Raw genomic sequence first — 26,216 nt, forward strand, 5'->3', positions numbered from 1 at the left:
GTGTCGACTTTAACGATGTTTAACATGACAAAGAAAAATGAAACACAGCAAACAGTATTTATAGTGTGTCATGATCATGGCATTGCAACAAGCTGTGGTGAGGTGAAGAAAAGTTCACTCACTCTAGCAAACTGAGGAAGTTCATGATGTCTTGGGGGCTGACTTTGTTCCAGTACGCCATTACGGTGTCTGCGGACAAAAAGAAGGATAAACTCTTTGATGAATGAGTTTTGTGTTTTGTTTTTGTGTCAACTTTTTTTTTTTAATAGAAGAAGACGCCTGAGAGGCCTGGCTGGCAGTCAACCACTCCTTAAGCTCATTGTTCGTTGTAGCGGCCAAGTAAGGTTTCTGCGGGAGCTCTATACCAAAACAGCAGAAGGGGCGGTCATATCCTGTGTATGGTAAATGAGGACCTGATTGGGCAGTGTAGGCATAGATCATCACTGACCCTCTGACAAGGTCTTGACAATGTGCAGGAAAGAGAGCAGAAGGCCTTTGATTTCATACTGTCCCAGTCTGCCGACGGGAGGCATGTGGCTGCTGCTCATGGTGGAGCCACGTCTCTGCAGCTGCGGTAAAAGGTCAACACAAACAGAAACACACACTGAGTGGTGAGACATGGATATTTTGTGGTGTGGAAAAACTGATACAAGAAGAAAGAAAAGGAGTCTCTTGCATTTGGTAAAATCAACAGGTTTTACAGTCAAAAGCGCTAAACTCTTAAAACTTTTTGTTTGCAGTTCCGATACTACGTTTGATACCTCTCTGGGGTCTAGTATTAAACAAAGAGCTATTTTGGCTATTTAGTGCCAAATATGACACATTAAAGGAAACGGCTCTTTTTCTGTTTTTTTTTTTCCTTTTTTTTCTTACTGTCGGTGGTGACAGCCCAAAGTTCCTACTGAAGAGGTACATCTTTAAAACATAGTCACAAACATATAGTTTAATTTTCAAAAGGGCCTCTGATTTTTCTAAAATAGCTGGGCACCAACAAATGACGGCAAACATTACACAAAGAGGAGTCAGCAGTGTATTCGTTGGGGACTATTTTCAGCCACAGATTCGGACATATTGCTTATTTACAGCACAAGATGCATGTGGGGTAGACTAAAATGAACAATGAATGAGCATCTCATCCAGGGCACCGGTTGGGAATCTCTGATGGGTTTTTAACAGTTTTCTGTGCACCAACGGAGGGCCATGGCACCATGAAATACGACATGTCAACATGCAATTTTCGGTAGCAGGGTCGTGTCATTGTTGGTTTGGGTCTGCACATGGGTTTGCTGGCAGTAAGATTAACACGGAATTCCTTCAGCCAGGATGACGACTCTTCTACAGAGTCTACTATTCCAGCAAGAGAGGAAGCCCGTGTTTTCAGCAGACAAGTCAGACAAGCCTGCACATTGGTTTATCTATAAAGTTTAACTGTTAACTGTAAAGGCTGCAGTTTAGGCTACATCCGCATCGGTGAAAACAAGTATATTTAGTCTACTGTATTTGACGGCACCTGATGAAAAATGCTACAAATATGTATGTACGCAGATCACGAATACTCCACTCCAGTCCTTCTATGTTTAACATCTGGGTCGGTGCCCAGACTGCGGGTGCAAACTCAGTCCTGGCGTCACACCAGGAAACGCTCGAGCAAGCCCGTGCTCCTATGAGCCATTCATTTTTTGGAAAAAACATGTGGTGTCAGTCAGTGGAGGGGGCCCGGATCAAAAGAACCATAATATTAAAATAATTGTAGTCTTTGGCACGTGTTGATTGAAGAGTATTGCAATGCCACTGCAATTTCCTTTCCATCTCATTTGATGTGTCAAAGTTGCAAAGCAGTAAAAGAGAAGTGTTTCATTATGTTGGCCCTGGATTCAGAGGCAGCGGTCACTTCAAGCTGAGGGGACAGTATAACGCTAACACTAATTTTATGGCGCTTCGCATTTTGAGAAACTTTATAGTTGAGACTTCAGAGCAGAACAGTGGGTGCACGTGGCATGTGCTTTAGCCAGCTCACTGTGGAACTCCCTGACAGGAGAACCTCAGTGTACTCCTTTAAGTCTCTTCTTAAAACTCACTTTTATCGTATCGCTTTTTCTTAACTGATGGTATTTGTTGTAATTACTTAAATTAATTTATCTTGTTTATATCTTAAGTTCTGGTTCTTATTTACTTTTATTATTTGTTTTTATTGTAAAGGACTTTGTAACTATGTTTTCGAAAGGTGCTATATAAATAAGGTTTATTATCATTATCATTATTATTATTATTAAAGAATTGTACAAACCTCATTTCTTAGTGATTGACAGACCAGATAAATCTAATTTTTCAAACTCTTTAAACTGGAGCAAAGCACGTACATGTCAGGCTGTTCTGGGGTGAAATGTGAATGTGTGGGACAGCTGGTGTGAGATGTTCTCACCTCGATGCTGTCCGGTGTTCCGGCGTCCATGAACAGAGAGCTTCTGGAGTCCTCTCTCCTCACAACATGGCCATTCTGAGCTGGCAGACCTGGAGCCAACACGGGGCAGCATCGTTAATGCCAGTGGCATTTGCAAATTTAGGGGGACGTACTGACTCTCTCACGCACAATAACGAATTCTGGTTGATCTTGGATGCAAAAACAGATACCAGATAGACTCAAAGACCCCGGAGTATTTGTATGTTTGGCTGGCAATTCCTATTGCTAACGTGATATCTGGCAGTTAAACAACTCCTACAACAACTCAACTCCATTGCGGGGGAACTGCCCTAATCTTATACAGCGAGACGAGATAAGCCTGTGAAACTGGTTTCATAAAGTCTTCTGTTGTTATGAAGGTTAGTGAAGTCTGAGAACATAACCCCAGTTAAGTCACCAGGGAAAAGAGGCTATTGACCTGTATCATGGGATGTGTGTGCAGGATCGGAATGTTGTAGCTTCTTCAGCTTTGATTTGGAATATTGTTTATTTCAAATTTGTCCCTCGTGAAAGCCAACTTCATGGAAACACAAGGCTAAACAACTGGAGGACTGGAAGATATTTGCCTCAAAGGATTCAGTTATTCTTAGTCTCACATTCCTCTACTTCAGTTCAACAACAGTTTAATGAGCATCTAACCTAATGAGAAGCTACTACTGTCGTTAAGAAAAGCTGAGAATGAACATAGCCTATCTTAAACAATAGGCACGTTCACTGCGTTTTGAACTGGTATTTTTTCTTGCACTGAATGTTCGTTTTTTTTTTTTTCTAACTTCCTTTCACCATTGTTAGCGCTGCGCTATCCTTGTCCATCATCAGAGACCGGCAGGCCTCGGGTAGGTTCGCTGATGTATGTGATGACAAATCCCAAGAAAAAATAAATAACAACGTACAGCATACCCTTAGTGGCAGATGTCTGGCAGACAGCTGCTGCTTGCAGACAGAGTGCTGCCAATGAATCAAGCTGTGCAATAGAAAACAATTGCTGTGTAGCCGAGGAGCCGAGGAGCCAAGGGTCTCTGTGGTGAACGTAACGGATGATGTATAAACAGGAAGAGGCCAGATTCCATATGTATTGTGCAGTATCCGCAGTTGCGAACTAACCATGGTCTTTCTCAATTGCAGTGCTGATTCGCCTGCTGTCTGTGGAACCGGTTGATATCAGGTCATCTCTGGAGCCCTGGACAACAACAAAATGGAAGAAGTGAAATCTGTGTCGCTGTCACAATGTAGACTGTTACTTTCTGAACCACTGCTTCCTTTTTTTTGTCCAGTAAACTGGAAGAACGCTCAGACCCTCTCATAAACAATACAGTATCTGACTAAACAGTTACACCTTGTGATGGTTACCATTTGAAGTTTGAGTAACAGCTGAACAGTCATTGCACATGGAAAAGATAAATGTGTTTTTTCACAGAGTCCAAGAAACTGCAACTGTGAATTCTTCCAAAAGAATTTCAATGCTGTCACATCTGCTTTTGTTACAATGTGTTTTCTTATTACATCATGTAAAGTACAATGTTTTCTAGCTGAAAATCGGAGTTCCTCCAGAACCAGGAGTCAAATCCTTTTTTCTTAATGTAATAAACAATACATTTTAAAAAAGGAGCAGACAATAGTGTTCCAAAAAGTAACCCCACTCTGGCAGTCCGGGGCTGCACAGTGACTCACGTTTAGGCCAAGCCCGGGGCTGGAGTTGTGTGGCTGGGCAGACAGCTGCTTCAAGTTCTGGTAGAGCAGCTCGAAAAGCGGCAGGTAGAGCAAACAGATCCTGGCCTGCTGGTTCTGAAACGTTAAATATGACTAGATGAGCTCTTTAATATTCAATGCACTGACAAAACTGTGAAGCCTGTGTGTGAATTCTGATGAGTGACATGACATGAAGTCGTAGCGGCAGACAAAATGACCACACATGTACTGAGAGAATACTATTGTAGGTTCCAGTTAAATGCACTGTTGCTGTCCGCGTTTAACACTGTACTCAAGAAGCACATCTGTCCTCAGCCGCTTTCGATGGCGCCACCGGCCTAAACACTGGCTTGATTTGCATAACAGATATGTGCCTTTTTAGTTGAGTGAACACACGGTTAAACTCCTCTTTAGCATTTTATACGGAGCGTGACCTGTGTCAAACTTGCGTCACATCTAACGTTAACTTTTCTTGCATGCAAACTGTTCAAATAGACAGATTTCTGCATCACGCCAGGTGCAAAAAGAAGCTTTTGTTCTTCGAACTGCGCAGTTTGACGGGGCTTGCACTCGCTGTACATGTCAAATGAAACTGTGGGTAAGTTTTGTGTCTACATGCTCATTTCTTCCTGTGCGAACTTTCTGTCAATCTGGTCAAAGTCAGACGTAGTCCTGCAGTGAATTCGACCTAGACGAATTAACAGGATGAGATCACTCCATTTGTTCCCGGGAGAATTTGCTGTTGCTTGAGGGGAGATGAGCATACAAATGATGAATGAATGAAACAAGACTGAATAAGCCAGAGTCCTGCATTATCCAGGCATTATTATCAAGAAAATGAAACTTTGAAGTTTGCAGATTGTTTTCTGAAGTTTTCCTTAATAGACAAATTGTCCTGCTAGGATTTTTGGATGGGTGACATAACATGAAATGTCAAGTCCAGTGCCAGTCTTATTAATGTGTGACATTTTCCAAATAGAGTTATTCTGAACAATTAATCTCCTGTTGTCTCTGCTTGTCTCTTCCTCCTCGCATCATCAAGTTCCACCATCAACCACACCCTCCCATACCTTGAATGTTGTGTAGCGGTCATCCATGGCGTGTTTAATAAGAAGATTCTTGAGAACGCTCACGGCCAGCTGTCTGACCTCGGGCCCTTGCTGCAAGGCCTCGGCCACTTCTCTCAGCAGCAGACCCACCAGGAAATGGTTGCGGCAGTATTCCTCCGTCAGGCTGAACTCAAGACTCTGCTCTGTGGTCACGCCAGACAGGAAGTGTCAGTGTATTAGTATGGGCTGAAGTGATGCTGATACCAGTGTAGCCAACTGGGCCATTCTGTCAGATTAAGACTATTGTACTGACTGGGAGAAATTTCCTCATACTTAAATCTGATAACCAGTCTTGTGAAATGTGGTTTTTGTGAAAGCCGTAGCTGGTTGTACATGCAGTTAAAAAATCTTAACTGTATCTACTTCTTGCAAAGGAGACCTCTGAAAAATTAAAAATAAATCACACTCAGAGTGCAAAGACCATTAACTTAGGCCTCAGATGTATATACAATGCAGTCAGTGTTGTTCAGTAAGCAACTATGACAGTTATTCAAAGTTAAACACTGCAAAACAAAATGCAGCAGAATATCAAAAAGCCAATTAACACATTCATCCAGGCATTACTGTTTCTACGCCACATAGAAAACGGAATTAAGATATTTGATTACACTTTGGCTACATTAGGACATGTGTAATGTAATGTGTAAATTTTCAATATGTTTATTCAGAAAAGAGCAATAAATCAACAGGGATCAGAGAGGAAATGCCGCTGTAATTGAGAAGTTGTCTGTTTCAACAGACAAATAATACAGTTTCACAATAGTGCTACATCAATTTTAGAACAGGCAATGCAGCCTTTGAACTAAGTAACCATCTGAAATTATCTTCGCTAATGATGTGGAAAGACAAGCAGACTGAGAGAGGAAGAGAGCCAGAGAGATGACAGACACAAACAGCAAGAGAAGGAAACGCGGCTTCATGTTCCGCTCTGGTGTCCAGAAATACCACGTCAATTTAGAATTAAGAAAAGAGAGTCATTTGATTCCCACAACAGTCAAGCTCCTCTCATCTACAACACACAGGCGCAGGCCCAGGCCCAGGCCCAGGCCCAGGCCCAGGCCCAGGCCCAGGCCCAGGCAGGCACATGAAGGCGTTAGCTTAGAATTAGCATTGTGCTGAGCGGGCTGACAGGATGGCGAGTTAGTTGCAGGTCAGAAGGAAGGAGCGGTGACGTGCAAGGTGTTTGCATACGGCAGCAAACGTGGTGGCGATGGCGTGGTGCGGGTAGCATCACCTACCTACAGGGCCAAAAAGCTCCGTCGCATACGGAATAAAATCTGACCACAAGCAAAACACAAAAAATAAAAAAATAAAAACAGAGAGGGGGGAAGTAAAAATAAAGAAATTGGGGGTAAACCTTTAAACAATACATGCAGCATTTCCACAGCACACAGATGTTTGCTTTTCACTTGTGGATGTGTTAAACTAGAACTGTCAACAAGTGTTGGATAAACATGTTAAACAGGTACAGATGAAAGTACTGTCACATGGGTATGATATGCCACCTGTTTAATAATAGACCTTTGTATGTTTGGGCGCAACAATCAGGCAGGGTAATTGATGGGATCAGTGTGGTTGATGCAGGTTGGAACGAGATCAGTGAGGGAACGGGAGTCACGCGAGCGTGAGCTAGTCCGTGCTTACGTGTGTGGGAGGAAGCACAACGCGTTCGACGGCAGACAGAGTTTGAGGTCTGACTCTCACCTTGGACCCTCTGCAGCCTGGTGCGCCCAAAAGCCATGGGCAGGTTGAGGGGGATGAAGTGCTCGTGGTTACACACTGTCATCAGGAAGTCAAATTTCATTTCAGTCAGCACCTGTGGCGGAGACATATATCTACATGAGCACGTAGTCCTGCACGCACATACATAAATTTCTGTCAACTGCAAAAAAAAGTTCTCCCCGTTATTGAAATAAAATCCTCAACGCCCCTGACAGAGCTTCTCAGACAAAGCCTGCTGTGTCTGTGCGTAGGTTAAATTTGTTAGTCAAAGGTGCTGCCGTCACAGATAGAGATATGGCAGGTGGAATAGTACACAGTTGCGGTTTTTTTTAATGTCCAGATTAAATACACAACTGTACCTTTCAGGTAAGCAACATAACTGCGTTTCGCAGAGCAAAGGTCATACCTCGTTAAGTACCTTATCAGCTGGAAACGTCTTTCTTTGGGTTTGCCACTGTCCTCTTAACAATGGCCTTGCAACTTCCACATATTCCAGCAGTGCCCTCACACACTTATCTTTACAAATTACACCCACAGTACATTTTTACCAGGTGTGCTTTCTTTTGAGTGCTGGGCCTCCGAGACCAGCCACGTACCTTGGGATCTTTGAGACTGAAATGACACATGTAGTGATTGACCAGGCCGAAGGCAAAGCCCCTGTTCATGAAGGTCAGGCACCTCTGAGGAGAGAAGAAGCTTGGTTAGCACACATGCCGCTCAGGCGTATGCAAGTAGTGTGTGATCCCAGACAAAACAAACACATTTTTTGAGACTGAGACTAACATTTAAAACCAGAGCTGTCGTGTTCTGGTGCAGAGGTAGAAATAAAAACAATCGCGTAATGATGGCAGGAGGAGCCACGGAAGAAGCTCAAGACGCTATGGTGTGTACAACTTGAGGTTCTCAAACTATCTCAGGTAAGACCTACTGAAGAAAAATTATCTTTGATACCGTAAAAGTGTAGGGGAATCTGAGTGATTCTCACCGTTAGCGATCTTCACGTAACACAACAGCGAGACTGGTGAAGTTTGTTTATATGTCCCTATCAAACAGCCTTTCGTAAGTTAAATGAACTTGGTTTCACATTTGTGCATGTGGGGCTCGGACCTTGATGAAACTGGCCAGGCTCAGGTTGATGCAGCGAGCTTCCTCCGGGATTTCCATGTGGCGGATGGTGATATGTGGCATGACTGACAACACCAGTGACTGGAGCGCCTGGTGGAAACTGTACGGGAAGCGCTGGGCCCGCGGCATCTTAAGAGACGGACGAATACGTAAAGATGGATCACAGTCATTAAATAGTTAAAATGTCAAACAGCTGGGAACACTGTGAGGACAGTACATAGATAAACTGTAAAATATATTCTACATTTTCTCTAAACGGGACGAAGTTTAACTTCTTAACAGCAGCATACAGCTACCCTTTGCTTCCTGCTGAAGGTCTGGCTCTCGCGGGTTAAGACCCAGATGAAATGCAGACCCATGGCGTAAGAATGTAAAATATACACATGGCTCAGTGATTGATTACAACAGCATACGTCACATAAATTTTGCTTGTGAGATCCATGCCAGGTCTAGACATGTGACCCTTGGGTAGTGTTACAAGCAAAGACCTGCGTTGCTAAACGCACACATGTGAAAAACATGCCAGGATAAATTCCTCATTGTGCGAAGGAGGAAGACACCACTTAATGCTGACCTTCATGCGGTTGCCCTCTTGCAGATACTGGGCCATGGATTTGGCCATGGTTTCAAAAAAGAACCAGGAGTACTACAAGAAGAGACAAGAGAGGAATGGAGTTAGATTAATTTGGGTATTGCCCAAGATGCAGCCTTCCTAGAAAAGGAAAAACGAAAATACTTTACTGGGAACAGCCAAGGTGATGGTTTGGAAAATATGACTCCAAATGTCACTGAAATAACACTTGAAAGGATGAAAAACAAAGGACAAGCAGCTGCATGTTCAAGGATGTGGTCACAGCAGAAATTAGAATAATTCACTTTCTGTTCTGAGGACATGCAGAGCCATTTTATAGGCAAGTATTCCAACTGCTGTTGAGTGTTGGTACTACAACTAACTGGGTGGTGAGCACTGACGCAGATGCTCACCTTGAGCAGTTTATTGCTGGTGTTGAAGTCCGCGGTTTGCTTGAGGATGGCTGTGACCGCGGTGGCCAGCACCTCGTGAGTGGTCGCTGAGTTTCCTGATGCAGGGTTGTTGGTCACAAACACGTACTGAGGACAGAGAAAGAGGCAAATCCACACAGGCGAGATGCACTTTAGACTGAAACTGACAAATACCAGATTATGTTGTCGGATCGCTCTCTTTATGTCATATGCAAGGGCGAGAAGTGTGTGGAATCATCTTGATTTTTTTATTTTTTTTTAACCCCTACAGCAGTGTGTGTGTCAGTAGGTTACCTTGACGAATGAGCGCAGGTAGTGTTCCAGTCCCTCCTCGTGACATCTGGAGACTATGTGTATGATCACACTGAAGGTACAGAGCAGGGAGAGGAGTTACTGTAAGCATCTTGTTCAGTAGTAAACAGAAAGGGAAGCCGCATTTTTACGCAAGCGAACGACTGACCGCAGAGAGTTGACGGCAATCTCGTGGGCTTCTTTATTGGCTGCCGTGAGCACCTCGAACAGCTGCATCAGCACTGTTGGTAGGAAGTTGATGATGACATGAGTCTCCATGGCATGCAGGCACTGTGGCAGAGAGGAAGAGAGCGAGAGGAGGGCAAGGCAGGAGGAGGAAGAGTAAGAGGTGGGTCAGAAAAGTAAAAATGGAAAAACTACGGTACTGAGTGAAGAGGATCAAAGTAGGAGAAGAGGGCAATAGTACTGCGAGGTCTGGTTTAATGAACAACTATGTCAGTGCATTAACTGAAGATATGGATTCTGCTTCTTTGGGCTCCTCAAGAAGGTTCTCCTGAAGGCAAAACTCCTCACTAGTAAGACTAGAACTGATCATCTCAGGCCGCACACTTATCTACCTTTACTAGGCTTTTATTTGGGAAAACTCCACTGAGATCAGGAAGCATCTGTAGCCCAAGAGCTTAAGTTGAGCGTTGGGGGGACACCACATGTGACAGGCGCGTGGGAGACTGGGCTGTCGAGATTTTCCCTGTAGCAGTGGAGATTGTTGGATACGAAAGGCACTGCAGGAGGTGAACTGTACTGGAAGCTCTGTGATTGACCGAGCACTCTCAAATGGCCGAGTGCGCGCTGCCCCGCAGCACCTCACCTTCAGGTATTTGATAAGTTCCGCCGGGTTGCCCTCTGATGTCGTCCTCATCAGCTGGCAGTGCTGGAAGAATTTGTGTAGATGCAGGTCCTGTGGAAGAAGCGGTACGATACAGCCGTGAGCTCTGTGTCTACCGGCCGCCCTTATGCATGCATGTCTGCGAGTGTGTGAAGAACCAAGGGCGAATCAAGTCGTACCTGAGCATATATTGTTGATGCTACATGAGTCCTCACTTTGAACAGTGTCTTGGCATTTTCCACCCACTTGATGTCTGGTTGGGACTGCTCAAAGGAGACATAATGAAAAAAATACAGAACACGCTGCAGTATCCGTTTTAGGAGAGGAGCCGGAACACTGTTATCCTGCGGTGTTGACACAATTTCATAGGTGCACACATGAGTACGATTTCTTTTTACTTATGTCACATCCTTAGTGGAATTCATTAGCTTACACATAAGCTCCAACCACGTCTTTTAGTAAGTTCAAATTCCAGATGTCAGTGTTTAGGCTAACTCTGGACATGACAGCGGCTAACTGTAAGGTTTCCGCGGCTCTGAGCGCTACATCAGTGCGAGACGTTTCGGCGTGAGAGGATATGGCTCTACCTTCCTGGTGTCCTGACAAAGGTATCCAGCGTGCAGGGTGGCGGCGACAGATAGCTGAAGTTCTAACGACTGCATCCTCCCGTCTTTTAACAAAGGCAGCCAGGAGTAACCCACTAGAGAGAGAGGGAGAGAGAGAGAGAGATGAAAACAGAAGACCTTTAGATGAGCTGAGTGCTGATCATCCTATAAATCAACAAAACCTTGAAAGTAGCATATTGACAACACGGCAACTGCTGCATTCGAGGACACATCTATCAACACAGTAGGAAACACTTTTTCCTACAGACTCACCCAGTGACTCCACTCCCTCCCTCTTCTTGCTGCTGGCCTTGCTGCTGGACTCACAGCTGATGTGGTAAAAGGTGAAGAGGATGTGGTGTTTCTCATGCACATGGACCGGCAGCTCAATCTTTACCTACGCACAGACGAAAGGGTCACCGTTTTGAGCGTAATATATCAACATTATTTTGTGGTTCTCTTTTCTATAAGTTTCTTATAGTTTTTTTTGCAAAGCAAAACTGGATTCAAATGATTCGAAAGTGAGGCATCTTGTTTCCTCAGTTGTCTGTTGTTCACAGTCAGTAACTATCTTTAAATCATATCAGCCCTGCAACATTACCTGTCATTCCTCTCTCTCAAAGGAATGAGGGCAAAATGAACTGAAACCTTCATTTCCATAGAGAATAGTAGTTGCATCTAACTTTAAGAGCGATAGGACGCATGACGCGGCATCTTTTATTTAACCATACTAATCTTATCCACAGGGGGGCAGCAAGGGCAAGGAAATGTATTTTCATTTCATTTTTGGGTCTGGGCGCCTGCTAATTTTCTCACAGGAAATGACACATGCTGCGCAGAGCAGCTAAACTGATTTTCCACAAATAAAGAAGTGGCTCACAGCACATTGCCTAAGAATCTCATGACTCTCCAATTTATGACATGGACATGTGTCACTCTGTTAGCTGGTTAAGATGTCTCTCTGGAAATACGAAATGTCCGAATCCTTGCTACATGAATACTAATAATAATAAACCCATCATATATAGCACACTTGGGTGTACTCAAACACAGTTTATTAGATAAAAAGATTTCCTTCAAAAATCAAGGAAAAATATGCTCAGAATATAAAGATGATTGTGACTGGAAGCCGAAGCATGCGGAGGTAAATCCCATGGAGCGTGCCACTGTGTGTGCAAGCCGGCATGCGGGTGTATGCGGGGACTCTTAAGTTCCTAATCCGGTTGACATCAGGGCCATATGGACCCCCTCTGTTCTACCTCTCTAGCAGTATCCTGGCCATACCTCTTTTGTTGAGCCCCCCCCCCCCGGCGTCATGTGCGTGTACCCGGGGTCAGTGACTGTTTCGACCAGCCTAGTGTGAGATCACAGCTCTACCCTGAGACAGATTTATGGGATTATCTCGGAGCTGGCTGAGGAATTTGAGTGCTGAACACACCCTGTACAAAAAATATAAGGCTCCAGGGTGTTTTGAGAAAAAGAGTGATCAGAGTGTCTTCACTGCTGCTCCAGATGCACTTGTCATTCTTCTTGTGCGTCTTGAAATTTCGTTTCAATAACCTGGTAAATACTGCAACTGTAACTTCAGGTTTTATTCAACAGATGAAATAAGTCAGATGCCTGTAAAGCCGCAGTCAAACGGATACATTCGCACTGATGCATTAAAGTGGGGTCAAGATTACGATGGAAGCCATCTCACCTCGTCGTAGAAGTCCGGACTCTGATTGTGGTGCAGGACGGCCGCATTAGTGCTGCTGGTGAAGAGTGAGTCTCCCGGCTTGCCGTAGATGCACTGAAAGGCAAGCAAATCCATCAGTCATCCGACTCTGGCACGCCGATGTTGGGGCGCTGCAGTGAGTAAGTGCTCAGCAATCTGTGGTTACTGGCAACGCAGTGTGCAAGCCCGTCATCACATGCATCTCTGCAACACCAACAGTTTCAACAAAGACTTGACACACGAGAACGGGGAACCTGAAATCATCGACAGCACAGGATCTGACTAGACACGAAAAAATTTCATTTGGATTTTTAGGCCTTTAGGCCTCTGTTTAGTTTATGTGAACCAAGCTGCAGTGTCTTCCCTCCTCTGCTGGATGTTCATGACGGAAAACCAACAAACACAGAACAATTACAGCACTCTGACTCTACATGTGGTGACTTAAATATTCATTTTTCTTTCCAGATGGCAACTGGAGCCATTAGCAGTTGTACACGTGGGATCTTTTAAGTATGCATCCTTGAATCCCCGGAGAAACACTGCAAAGCCAGTATGCGCTGTAGCAGAGCGGCAGCCACTGAAAGGACAAGTTCTATGGGAAAAATAAATCTGTGTAACAAAGTCCAGCTTGGCCAGGTCAGGGTATTTCTAATGAGGCACGACAAAGGGGAAGAGGGAAATTCAGACCCGTTCTGACGGCTGGTTGGATACTGTAACTGGACGGTAATTAGGATGCTAACAATTGTAGTCATCTCTAATGAACATTAATGAGCAGTGCTGGCCAGAGGAAGGACAGAGGCCTGGATGTAATTGAGACTGATAGGAGACGGGATCAGCCTCTACAGCAGGACTTGGACGAGCCTGGAGGACGGGAGAGGTTCCAAGTGAGAGGACGGGGTTCAAATTCTCATCTAAGACTGGGAAGTAGCTGGAGGTGGAGGATGGGGGGGATTACACAGATTTCAGCAAAGATCGGTTGTTGCAGATCATAAGGTACAGTAGGCGGTGCATGGTGGTGCATAGCTTGCCTACCACGATGGAAAAACAACACATTCAGGGGCCCTCACTGCAGCCCTGAGTGGAGGGCTGATGGGAGTCTTGATTATCCGACTCAAGGATGAGGGCTGGAATCTTATCTGCCAAAGCTGTCCTGTTCATGCACGTACAAGTGACACACAGGAGTAAAAATCAAATGTTTTCTACTGGTTGCACTGGTAGAGCTAGTAATCGTTTCAGGCATTAGAAGTAGAGTTAAATAAATCAAACCTGAGTTGACTAGTCAATGAAAGATCATTGATGGCAAAGATAACAGTTTGGAGGCAGCATAAATCGGTGTATTTTTAATTCACAGCCTCTGGAAAATCAGGGCTGTTTCAACTTTCACATCCCTGTTCCCCAAATCTTCAGAAGAATTTGCCCTCAGCCAGATTCGCGTCTCATGTAAAAACCCAGAACCTTCCCGGCGCTTCCGCTGACTCTGATTAAATCTCCTCGGAGTTGTGCCCCTGGATCCCGCCAACCGTTTGTAAACAACTCTCTGCCTCGCTGTACTTCAAGCGTAGTTTGAGACCGGCCTCTGCTTTTGTGTGTGCGTGCGCGCTCTATCTGAGGTATAATACGCATGACTGCATGCTTTGCTGTCTGCCTGGACCGTCTTGATCAGCAGCATCAAGTGCAAATGTTTTGGCGTTTCCCTCCCTCCCTCTGCAGAAGTGAAAAGAAGAACAATCTGTGGTGCTTTGATGACTGTTTCCACCCACAAATATTTGAAATGTGTGGCCAGAGAGAACCAGAGAGGAAGACAGGAGAGAAAAACGAGTGACCATTCATTATCTTCTCTTGCCAGCTGTAATAACCAGCTTCTGTGAGCTTTTCCTTTCTCCTCTTCAGGCCCCTCAGCTGCACTCTGACATCCACTTTGTGAAAAAGCAATAAAAAGGAAAGTTCATAATGTCTGAGGCTTCTGCTTTTGATCAAATCTCACTGAGGCCATTCCACAAGTTTTTCACAACAGTATTATTGTTTCTTAGACATTTAGTGCAAATCAGGCTCCTGCTAATCTGTTGAGAATCAATTGCATGATCGTTTCATCCTCCTGACAATCTCTCCTCTTCTATCTTCTAGCTTGTATTTTATTTCCTTTGATCAGTATGACCTGAATCTAGTCTGTATTATCCGTCTTTCTTCCCTTTTGTCTCTTTGTTGTGCTATGTGTGCGTGTATATTTTCCCGAGCCTGCTTTTTGACAGAAATATCATACATTTACACACACATCATATACTCATCTCTGTGGATGATGTTCCTGGCAGTCTTTAAACTCCTTGTTCAAGCTTTGCATCTTTTCATTACAAACAAAAACTCCAGCAGCCTACATGACATTATTGAATTATGTGATTCAATTCATTTACTTAAGTACAGTATGTAAGTGTAAGTAGTTCTAAACCCATAACGTATTTCACTTTCTTTGGATTAAGGCCACTGTTAAGAAAAAAAAAAATAAAGACAAAATATTACAAGAAAAAGTTCTAGTTCTAGTACTTTGAGAACAATGTCTAAAATCTATAAGAAAAAAACCCGGCTCTTCTCCAGCCTTCGCTTCAAATCATGCCCAGTTATTGACACATATTCTACATGGAGTAAATGGGTCAATTTCATTTTAACATCCTGAAATCTTTGATTATAAGGTGTTTATTGGTAAAACCTGTAACTTTAGGTCATCTACATCTTTCATCTGACACATAAAGGCAGACAGGCTGATGGACAGAGTATCAAAAGCCCATGATTTTCTGACTTTCTTCTCAAAACATTATTACTTTATCTTGTAAATTTTTCAACTTTATTCTCATAATTTTGAGACAAAGTTAAACCTATTTAGAGAAAATAATTGTGACATTTATTTACTTCATTACTTTATTATACTTTATTCTCAAAATCTCAAATTAGCCTTGGTGTCCAATCGACGCTAATTCAGAAATCAGATACACCTTCAAGCCGCCGACCTGTGACTTCATTCCTAAATCACCGGTCAAAATGCGTGTATCCCTATCATATGTCAGCTTCCATACTGCAGTATTTACAGTTCGTACAACTCACCTTTAAAGGGACTGCACCTTCTTCATCTGAGTCTTTGAACTGGATGCAGACTGCAATGTTCCTTGCCTGGTGTGGAGGACACATTACATGGGTCAGTCAGTGTACACAGCAGAGGAGTAATCAGTGAGAGTGGCCCATTAAGTCCAGTCAGTGGGATGTGCTTCAGTCTATGGCTTTCATCAATCATTCCCAGCGTCACCGCTCTCGTCTTCCATCCCGCGTCACTCTGAGTCACCCACCTTGGTGAAGGTCTTCTGGTTGTCGTATTTGAGCTGCAGGGGGTAGATGTAGAGTTGGTTCTTGTAGGTGGTGAAGGGGTAGTTGAACTTGGCCTCCTCAGGGAGGAACTCTTCGATCTCCACCGACACCCGCTCACAGCCATCCTCGAAGGGCTTGACGGGAATGTAAGAGGACGTCCCCGTATCTGGGGGGCAGAGCGCAGCAGTTAGGGAACCAAAGCTGAGTTCCTGTTGCTTGTGCCATCCCACAGAGCCTACTCAGCGTCATTACATCTGAGCTAAGTACAAACAAACCTCCAAATGCTCGTCTGCTGTGACTGATACAGAATGCCATGGTTTTTCCTTGACTCCATCTTCTAAAATACTACACATCAGGATGGTAGAGAAGTGTTTTCTCTACCATCAGCCTCTGTCGCTTTTTTCTTCCCGTGTACTTCCATACTGTCTTGTTTGCATTCTAGGAACACGAATATTTTGTTACATGCTTTTTGAGGGAACTATAGGTTTAGTCTTTGCAGTTGTTGGTATTGCCTGATCATAAACCTGGTGATCGAGAAATGCCGGCTTCTTCTTCTTCTTTTGGTTTTTAACATATCACACTCTGGATAAGATCAGCCGCAGTTAATGTGGCATTAACGCAGATGCACAAGAGATCACAGGAACAGCAGGCGCGTATAAATCAGTACTGCAGATTATAATGAATGAACACACAGAAAATTTTGTCGTTAGTCTTTCCAATTTAACTACAATGTTCACAAAGCTGTTTACTGCAAGCTTTAATTGTCATTTATTCTAATATTTGCATTTTTCATTAATGAAAAGTAAGGATACGTGACTGCTTCCTGTTATCTAAATTGTGCAGTGATTTCATGTGTTTTAAAGGTAGGCACTGGACTTCAAAGTTACTGACAGAGAGACAGATGTTAGGAGAAGGGGAGTGTGTAGAAAGGACAACATACTGGAGAAGTCAGGTGGGACACACTCAATGGTGACATTCAGCTGTCCAGGGATCGTCTGAAGTTTGCTCTTCTCAGGTCTGATTCAAAATAAGAGGAAGACACAATCGAGTCTGAATAGGGGACATTTCTAAATTTACAAAGTGCTATTCATTTATGGGATGACCTCCATGAGGGAAATCCAGAGATAGCGACAAAGTGGTATGGCGGTGCACAGCGGAGTGTTGACTACTCACTTCCTGATGTCGGCCAGCAGCTTGATGATGTCATCGGTGGAGATTTTGCTGCTGTCCTGGCGGTAGAGAGGAGAAAACTTCCCGTCCATGTCCAGGCTGCCCTGAGCGTCTTTGAACACCTGCCTGGAAACACATACATGGCTACAACTAAATATTCACCTTTTCAACCAGGGTTAAACTGAAGCATTAAGCTGCGGCTTTATAGCTAAGGCTATTGTAATGTAGTCCCATCCATTTTCAACTGGATGATTTTGTGTCCCGTAGGCTGCTAAAATATTTACTGTATTATATTTACTGTAGTATGTATTGCATCAGTACTGCACTGGTTGACAATGGAAAACCCTGAACTGCCCTCCTCTCAGATTCTGGTCAACAATTCAATAGAGTAATACTCTGTTACGGTCCGGTGAACCTTATCTTCCACACCTATCGGAAACCTGTTGGCGCATGTAGAGAATGCGTGACATTTGGACATAGGCATTATCAATGAAAAGACTTTTAGTTAATAAAATCCAATGTACTCTCTTTGTACGCAGATGTCTTTCAATGCAGTCGTATTAGGCCATTCCAAAGATGAATCCAAACAGATTTATCATTGGGTAATAGTTATTCCTGTCTTACTTGGCAGCCCAGGCAAATGGCATCCTGTACTGGCCCAAGCGCTGGCATGTCTGCTTGGCAGCTTTGAGCACCTTCTGAGCAGTCTGTGGAGACATGGGAGGAGACAAAGACCAAGGTCAAAATCAATACAGAAAAAAAGAGGGGGAAAAAAGGAAGAAAAGATCACCGCTGCTTTTGTCATGTGTATGTGTTTAAATGAGGTGAAAAGCAAAGACGGGGGACCTTGTTGATGTCTGATGTCTTGATGTAGGGCTCGGCACAGTGGGTGATGCCGTTCTGTAACACCTTCTCCACGCGGGCCACCAGGAAGATATCTGCATGAGGGTTGGTTACAGAAAAGATCCCCTGGAAGAAAGAGGGAAAGATGGAGTGAGGAGGCTAATTAGAGTAGGAACTGGATGATATAGTCTTCAACAAGATCTGTGGTTGTAATTCGATTTGGCAGACTAGGAGTGTCTTTCCCTACAACCCTCCTTCTAGGATTTTTCCACTGGGCATATGAAGAGGAGAGATGATCACTCAATGTGACACATGGATCTGAAGAGAAACCCCTTCATCAAAAGTGCTGGGATCTCAAAAGAAATGGTTCAATTCAAACTTGAAATATCGTTTCACTCTTAAACTCATCCACTGCTTCTCTACAAGGCAAGTGCAGGGGAAGTGGCTGCTGTTAGCTGAAGTTATACAGGAAAACCACATGGGGCTCATATCTATTTTTGGTCTGGTGAGATGGGGCTGTATTTGAGTTTGCAGTGTCAGTTCACACAAACAACCTCAAAGGGGGACAGGAATTACATTCGGACAGGGCCACGCTCCTCATATTAATACGCACACATACAAATGAAAAACCTCCAATGGAGCGTTCTGGGAAGAGAAATAAAAATATAAACAGAAGCAGGCCGGAAGTCATTTTGGGAATCATAAAAGTTTGAGCATTAGTAAGGAGACTGAGTGGCACTACCGAGGGAGCAGTTGCACCATCTTAGCAGCCGATGCAGCTTTAAATCGATATAGATGTAGACGTCACAAACTGCACACTAATAATACACATCTTAGAAGAGACTAGCACGGTGCCAACCAGATAGACACACACCCCGGTCTCAGTCCACTCACGGCTCTTCACAGGTTTTACACAATTGCATAATTCAACACTTTGCTTCCCAGAATAGCTAGCAAGCAGCGTCACAGCTCAGACGAATGTATTAGATTTTCTGAACAACGTAATGAACTGGAGCAGAGGCTGTGGCCTCCGGAGAGTGGAGGTATATAACGAGCGGCGGCCCGTCCTTGGACCGCGCCCAGTGCACCTAAATTAAACCGGGGACAGCCAAGCTATAATAGCACACTAATCACAGAGGTCGAGACTGCTATGTTTGTATGCACGTGTTTGTATGTCTGTGTGTTATGCTGGTGTAGGGCTTTCACGGATGTTGGCTGGCAGAACGTAACGTTAAGTTCATAAATTAGACGCATGGAAGCTTTGGAACGGTTCCTTTATCTTTTATCTGAAGCTTTCAAACTGTATATAACAGTCTGCCCTGCTACTAGCTGCTGCGTTCGCTATTAGAAATACTCTTTCTGCTCTGAGTGCTGGTGAGTCTGACTCTCCACTAATCATCTTCTCGCCTTTAAGCTGTTCCTCTTTTCAATCTGTTGCTGTGATAGCCCAGTCATGTCTCTTGTCATCGAAATGGAAAGTGAATTTTTGACTAACTGCTGCTAATTTACAGCAGGCACCGGTCTTGCTGCATGTCTTGATCATATTAATGGGCCAAGCAGCCAGAGGTGAAGAGCGCTGTGTGTGTGTGTGTGTGTGTGTGTGTGTGTGTGTGTGTGTGTGTGTGTGTGTGTGTGTGTGTGTGTGTGTGTGTGTGTCTGCGCGCTGATCTCACAGCACCTGCAGGGGTTTGCACAAGGCCTGAGCCAAGAGTAACAGTCAAACCTGGTCATTACTCTTTCCTAAATAAACTCCAAACTTAAAATGCAGCAAAGGGAAGGGACGAGAATTAAAGCTTACATCACCAAGCACTGAGCATGCATGAGAAAAAACTGGCAAACCACAGAGATGTGAAATCACTTGCAAATGCTAGCTGAGTGAGCTAAACTGAGGTCTCAAGCGGATCTTCAAAAAAGTTTTTAGAGCCTGGACATGGACCAAGCATTGTCTGGAGACCCCATCTGGAAACCTTACAACACGCAGCGCTTTGATTAAAAGAGAGAAGTCAATATGAAGAGCACTATTATCTTGTATGTGGCTAAAGCTCCATCACTCAGTCATCACAGTGTCACCAGACGTCTCTGATTTAAGGGGAGAGCAGGAGGGAATCCCACCCAGACCAGCCGCAGTCAGCGTGGGAATGCTCAGCGGTGTTTCAGGAAGAAAAAAAAAAAAAAAAAGACGATTCAGCAGTCAGCCACCTCACTGAGAGCTGTGTAAGATTGTTTTCAAAGAGAGGACTGAGGACAGCATCCAGCTGCAACCTGACGAGGCTTGGAAAAAAAGCGGGGTGTGAACAATGTTCCACACATGATGCTGATGAGACAATTCTAAACCCTCCTACTGCGTTTCTGCTACACTGTAGCTTTTAATAGGCTACATTGACCTGTATATTTGTTGACTTAAGTTTACTTGCTCTGTTTCAGAGGACTTCTGAGGACACGAAACAATGGTGTTTTGACTTTTCCTAGGTTACAAAGTTGTCAATATGGTGTCTTTGGATGGACACAGAAGTAAAAATGAAGACGCTATTTTAATCCCTGCTTTAGGTTGATTTGTTTCTCTGTTGTACGTCCTCACCTGTCAGTGTTACGTTTAAAGTATCTCAAGCTGCATTCATTATGCGGAAAGGCATTACCGTTAGATGTTATCACTTCATTCACTGTTTTTGAAGCGATTTTTAAGATTGGTTTGTCAGAAGTGAGAAGACAGTCGGGATATAATGGCCGCAGAGATATGGATATCTGACTCCCAACGGTTCACTATGTTTGGAAAGCGAGACAGAGCAAGCCACAGACTGAGCTAATGCTCATTCTCAGCTATTTCTTCATGTTGCCTAATTGCCATGAACACCAGGACTCTAAAAGATTAAGAACCAGCAAAACCCGCGTCAGCAAAACCTCTAAACCAACAGGATGACAGGACTGCCAAATCTGTGAGTCTATGTGACATTATAAAACTTAACAAACCAGACCCAGAAATACAACAAAGGAAAACCCCTCTAGCAGCTATGCTAAAGACTTACAAATCACTTTCCTTAAAAGTTTATATTAACAGGATTACTATTATATCAATCACTATCTTTTTCAGAAGATACTGATTTCAAAATCTGTTTTGCAAAAAGGCAGGAAGATTGTTTTTTTTCACAACCAGATCTATCTGAATAATGCAGCAGTGATTCAGGTGGCACACCCCAGTCCTGAATAGCAGCTGTACATCATATAAGTGATTCAGAAAGTCATTTCCTCGATCCGACGGCTGTTGAAATACGATCAAGTCTCTACCTGCGTAGGGAAGCGCAGCAGAGCCTCCGACACCCTCTGAAGAACAGACAGGCCGTTCCCCTTCCCAGAGTCTCCATTCACCATTACTCCTCCAGCCCCTCCGCCTCCTCCACCGTCTGCGTCCAGTGAAGGAGAGAGCTGGCCCGAGGCGTCGGTCAGCATCTCCCTGACACAGGGCGGGTTGAGGTCGACGTGGAAGTCGGCGGAGATCTTGCAGCTCTTGGATACGTCGAAGAGAGCGAGGCTGATGAAGAACGGCTCCACCTGGGGTTCAGCAGAGAGACGGTTAAAGGCTTCTCACACTTCAGAGTGTATAATGTCCCTGGATTCATTTACTATTTATCACATTTCACACTAGCCTTACTTAGCTTAATCCCTCCATCAAGGATTGACCCCAATTATTCATCTTTTGCAGAAATTTTAGGGCTATACATTGGAGGACCCCAAGCTAACATGCTCATGGGGAATTGAGAATGATAATGTTACCCCTATCTTGTCGGACACTTGTTCTTCCATTGTTCTTTAAAAGTTGGCACAGACATGTATGTCATATGTGACGGAAAACCAAAACAGGCACATCACCTCAAAGGTCATGTCAGTTTCATGTCTCTGTAAAACTTCTTTCAGCCTGCATTTAAGAAGCTGGCAAACTATGCACGTATGACTTCTAATCTGTCATAGAACAACTGAAAATTTGAGGTTAGCACATTTTTAGAAACTTTTGTCTTCAAGTAAATTTACCTTAAATGCAGAGGATGAAATTTTATCATTAAATACCGGATTTCAGTATATCAGCCTCAAAAAATATCTTGTTTGGGAGCAAGTGTTGGCTCCGCCATACCACAGCCCACACATTTTTGAATGACTGTGCACTTATGCCAGGATGGATGGTTCCTGCACGACGGGCAAGCCTCCCCTGATCCAACACACATTAAAGCTATCGGAGACCGTGGAAGGAAAAGAGGGATGGAAAGGGAGAGCGTGCCACTTCCAAACCACAAATATGAGTCAGTTCAATCTCCCTACCAACTCCTCTAGCGAGCAGGAGGAGTCCTAACTCAATGTTTTATGACTACAGCAATCCAGTCTGAAAGGGAAGGAGCTCACACATGCTCTAGACTGCTGCCTCGTGCTTTCAGGAGCTCTTCATTTTTTGTTTTACACGTTGGGGGATTTCCACATACATTAGAAAGGATTCTTGCATAACCTTAAGGTCCAACTGATTTAATCACAAGCAAAATGAGAAGATATTAGAACAATACGGAGTTATGCTATCCTCTTTTGGTCTATTTACTGAAATTGCTTGCAGACAGGCCAACATGAATTATGAAGGTATATTATCTGGGCCAGCACAGCAGAGGGTGATCTGCGGTGTGAAAAGGAAAGCTGTGTGTGTTGAGGTTAGATTTGCATACAGGCAAAATCAGTAGGAAGGTATAGTATCTTCATTGTTAACAAGTTCTGTTTAGAATTGTTTTAAATGTTTTAGTCTTTAAGGTCTCACCTCAACCTAGATGAAAGGTTGACGGATGTTTTAGTCTGAAGTCCTTTTATAAAATCTGGTTTTAAGACTGAAAGAGTTTCATCTCTGGGACGCTACCAAAAACAACAGAGTGATATGCTCCTCTGCTTAACATAGAGAGTAGTAGAGACAGTGCGGTAGAGGAGCTTTAGGGTAAAAGCAGAACATAAAATGAATCTGTGTTGTGGAAGTAAGTTAATGACATACATTGGTGAGGACGCTGTCCCCCTTCTCACTAACGCAGCCCTGAAGACTGAAGGTCAGGTCGTGGCAGCTGACCACGATGCGTCGGCCAAAGCGCTCCTCGAATGGCTTCACGTCCGGCTCAATGCCTGAGAAGTCCAGCCTCTGGATATCAGAGGGGGCGAGGGGAGGGGAGGAGGGCAGGAGATAAAACAACAAGAGGGGGAAGATTGATCCAGTGGAGAGGAGAGAGCATGAGCGAGGAGATGGGCGCAGAAGAAAGAGGAAGGAGATAAGGGAGAATGAAAGAGTGTAAATGGTGGCAGAGGAGAGGAGAGATCAAACAGTCTGAATCAATACTGAAATAAATAAATCATAGAACAACCAAGGGCTCAGAGAGGCGTCTTCTATACCTGCGTCTCAGGATCCAGAGAGAAAAGCTTTTGTCTGCCTTCATTCCTGTTGATCTTATTGAGCTGGTCTGTCTCCCTGGCGTACTGCACGCACACACACACACACACACACACACACACACACACACACACACACACACACACACACAAAATGTACAAGTAATTTATTTTTTAGGAATTTATTTAATCAGTCACTTTAATCTATATCGTTTTACCCAGTATTCTTGCAATCTTAATTTAATGGCACTTTTTAGTTTTAAATGATGCTTCTTTATTATAACACCTTGCTGTAAAAAATATAGACATGCAGTTTCTTTTCATTACTCAACCGTTTTTTGTTATTCTCGTCCAGACAATACAAATAAATGATTTTTTGCGTCAATTCTAGAGAAATAGAATAATAGAACAGTGTTTTCAAAACAGAAGTGGTAGCTAACACTTTAGTGGGACAATAAAGTCTGTTCGTCGAGTTGCCTGCTAGTATTTTTTCTGCGAGTGAACCGACACAAGCAGAGACACAGAGGAACATAGAGAGGGAGAGACAGGCAGCCCGACAAACCCAGAAGGAAGGAGAAAGACTGGCATCTAACGGAGCTGAACAAATCAAACCCTCAGGTCGTGGTGAGAGCCCTAATCCAGCGCCTTCCCCACTTCCCCTCCCCTTGTTTCTGACCTCACTGTGTCCAGCCTGCAGACAAACTCGAGTGATCTTCGGCATGGAGAGGGAAAAGCTGCGCTGGAGCGGCCCAGAGCAAACAGAGTGAAACAGCGGCACAGAGCACAGAGGGCTTTGTTGTCTGTGGGTAGCTCTGGGTTTATAGACATATTAAAGCAGCACGGTCTCTCCGCGGATTAAATACTGCTGTCCTTAGGCTTAGAAAAACTGACTCAAATTCAGTGAGCCCAACAAAAGAGCTGCTCTTCGAGGGCTCCTCCATCATCTAGATGATCATAAACAAAACTTAAAAATATCCTTTATGAACAAACTCATTTTTGAGATGAGGTACATCTTCTCTTACTGTCATGAAAGTCTTCTTTTATGAGGAGACAGGTTTTTTCATTTCTTTTTTTTCAAATTATTACTACCATCTGCACTGCCTGTGTAGTACTAGGCGCTACGAAAGTCAACCAATAAATACATTAATAAACCTGTCCACCATGAACGCAGACAGTGTACCTAGCAATAACCATAAAAATATACACTTGAAATGTGAAATCTTAGATGTTGCTGTATATCTACATAAATCTGACTGACTCAGCCGATCAGTCTGAATTGATCAATTACCGGTAACCATCCCATCCATCCTCCGTACCTTTATAAGTTCAGGGTGTAAGCTCCTCCCCAGACTCTCCAGCAGGCTCTCGCCTTTACCTTGGCTGGCAGTGTCGTCATCTGGTTGGACAGGACAGTAATCACACATGAATAAAGGTCATTAGGGTTGACGGAGACCCAGTCTGACAACAGATAACACTCTTGCGAATCAGGCCCAACAAAGCTCTGCTCAACCAGTGTTTCCCTAATGGCCTCCTTTTGTATCTGTCCGCAAATGTTTTTTTCCCAAACTAATATCTTTCAGTCTAGTGGACGAATTAAAAAGAGGCCTTTGACTATTCTGCCGACTCCCAGGTGACACGTAAAGGACTGAGTGAACTCCAACCGACCCCTCCATCTTTTCTGGATGGCCTCCCAGTGTCTCATTGGCATCTTTGAGATTTGTGACCAAGCTAGGCCGATTGGGTTTGACTGGAATTTTCGAAGGAGAGTATATCATTATATATGAAAAAAAAAGGGTCTGCAGATGCTGGCAAGAAATACGCAAACTGTATAAAACTGCAGGCATTCTTCCACAGTTAGGGACAAGCAACGAGTTCAGCAATTCACAATAACTGCCCACTACGGAAACATGCACTTGAGATTGAATCTGGGAGTTAAACTAAAGAGCGAATTGCAGAAATTGTCTTTGGATTCTTGGGCTTTGATTTACTGGTATCAGCACAGCTGAACATCTTTTAGAAGAATTTACAGCTGGGGTGCGAGCATGTCCCTTCTGCCTGCGCACTGGCGGCAACTACAGGTGTAGCGTTAAGCCTATTGTTTTGTTGCCTCGTTATCGCTGGAATATGGAAGCCACTAAAACGTCACAGCAGGGGGCCCCAGCTTCTCAGGTGAGTTTCGGAGCCCCTCCAGTGAAAGGAGTTACTGTAACCCCCGGGTACCATTACAACAGGCTCAGAAGTTATGATCAGACATGCTATTATTATCATCATAATAGGCTGACGTAAAGAGGATCTAGGTATGTGTATTTCACAAGTATTTCATTTTTCAGATGTATGTACAATATAACTCACCCAAGGCACAGTCCAGTGACTCTGCGCCGTTCCTTCTGTCCTGGCCGGCCTCACTGCTGCTCTGCAAAGCCTGTTTCAGTGTGGCCACCCAGTCCTCCATCTCTGCCTCGCTGTCTGCAGCCAGGAAGTGGCTGTACCGGTCTTGCATTTTCAGTTCGAAGCCATTACGGCGCATCTTAGGACTCTGACAAAGGAATCATTATTCTATTTTAGATTATTTTCATTTTTTCTTCACCCTTTACCTCAAACAAAACAGATTTAAAACAGACCAAGTCCTTAGTAAAGACTGTTGTTTGGCATCAGATAAGATATTTTCTCTATGAAAAAAGTAAGCCAGTAAGTAAACTTTATTTCTATGGCACCTGTCGAAACCAAAGATACAAGGTGCTTCACAGATGCACACAAAATACAACAAGAATTTCAGGCAGTGGCTGAACATAGAGGAACAAAACAAAAAACCAAAAGAACAATATAAAAATTGGAGTAGAAATTATGAAAAGCCTGGGCCCCGTGCATTATGAAAAATGCCGGTCTG

The 26,216-nt window shown here is 43.8% G+C and overlaps 1 protein-coding gene across 3 annotated transcripts in view; it reads right to left on the reverse strand.

Moving 5' to 3' along the window:
• dock11 (dedicator of cytokinesis 11) overlaps positions 1-26,216 on the reverse strand; it is a 60,931-nt gene that overhangs the window by 21,751 nt on the left and 12,964 nt on the right. For 2 of the 3 annotated variants that reach the window (XM_040140491.1, XM_040140493.1), the window contains exons 8-37: positions 25,682-25,865; positions 24,646-24,725; positions 23,333-23,416; positions 22,944-23,084; positions 21,215-21,478; positions 17,936-18,058; positions 17,714-17,796; positions 17,093-17,215; positions 16,860-16,936; positions 15,901-16,085; positions 15,662-15,727; positions 12,551-12,643; positions 11,125-11,248; positions 10,834-10,946; positions 10,426-10,509; positions 10,229-10,318; positions 9,569-9,690; positions 9,403-9,472; positions 9,091-9,216; positions 8,681-8,752; positions 8,089-8,235; positions 7,578-7,661; positions 6,964-7,075; positions 6,498-6,536; positions 5,221-5,402; positions 4,133-4,246; positions 3,566-3,641; positions 2,423-2,511; positions 449-569; positions 123-189 (exon numbers count right to left, since the gene is read on the reverse strand). In XM_040140491.1, coding sequence (XP_039996425.1) covers positions 123-189; positions 449-569; positions 2,423-2,511; positions 3,566-3,641; positions 4,133-4,246; positions 5,221-5,402; positions 6,498-6,536; positions 6,964-7,075; positions 7,578-7,661; positions 8,089-8,235; positions 8,681-8,752; positions 9,091-9,216; positions 9,403-9,472; positions 9,569-9,690; positions 10,229-10,318; positions 10,426-10,509; positions 10,834-10,946; positions 11,125-11,248; positions 12,551-12,643; positions 15,662-15,727; positions 15,901-16,085; positions 16,860-16,936; positions 17,093-17,215; positions 17,714-17,796; positions 17,936-18,058; positions 21,215-21,478; positions 22,944-23,084; positions 23,333-23,416; positions 24,646-24,725; positions 25,682-25,865 — 3,335 coding nt within the window. The remainder of the gene's footprint in view (positions 1-122; positions 190-448; positions 570-2,422; positions 2,512-3,565; positions 3,642-4,132; positions 4,247-5,220; positions 5,403-6,497; positions 6,537-6,963; positions 7,076-7,577; positions 7,662-8,088; positions 8,236-8,680; positions 8,753-9,090; positions 9,217-9,402; positions 9,473-9,568; positions 9,691-10,228; positions 10,319-10,425; positions 10,510-10,833; positions 10,947-11,124; positions 11,249-12,550; positions 12,644-15,661; positions 15,728-15,900; positions 16,086-16,859; positions 16,937-17,092; positions 17,216-17,713; positions 17,797-17,935; positions 18,059-21,214; positions 21,479-22,943; positions 23,085-23,332; positions 23,417-24,645; positions 24,726-25,681; positions 25,866-26,216) is intronic. The other variant, XM_040140492.1, reaches the window with a different exon arrangement.

Source organism: Xiphias gladius, chromosome 12, assembly GCF_016859285.1.
Source record: "Xiphias gladius isolate SHS-SW01 ecotype Sanya breed wild chromosome 12, ASM1685928v1, whole genome shotgun sequence".
NCBI classification, from domain to species: Eukaryota; Metazoa; Chordata; class Actinopteri; order Istiophoriformes; family Xiphiidae; genus Xiphias; species Xiphias gladius.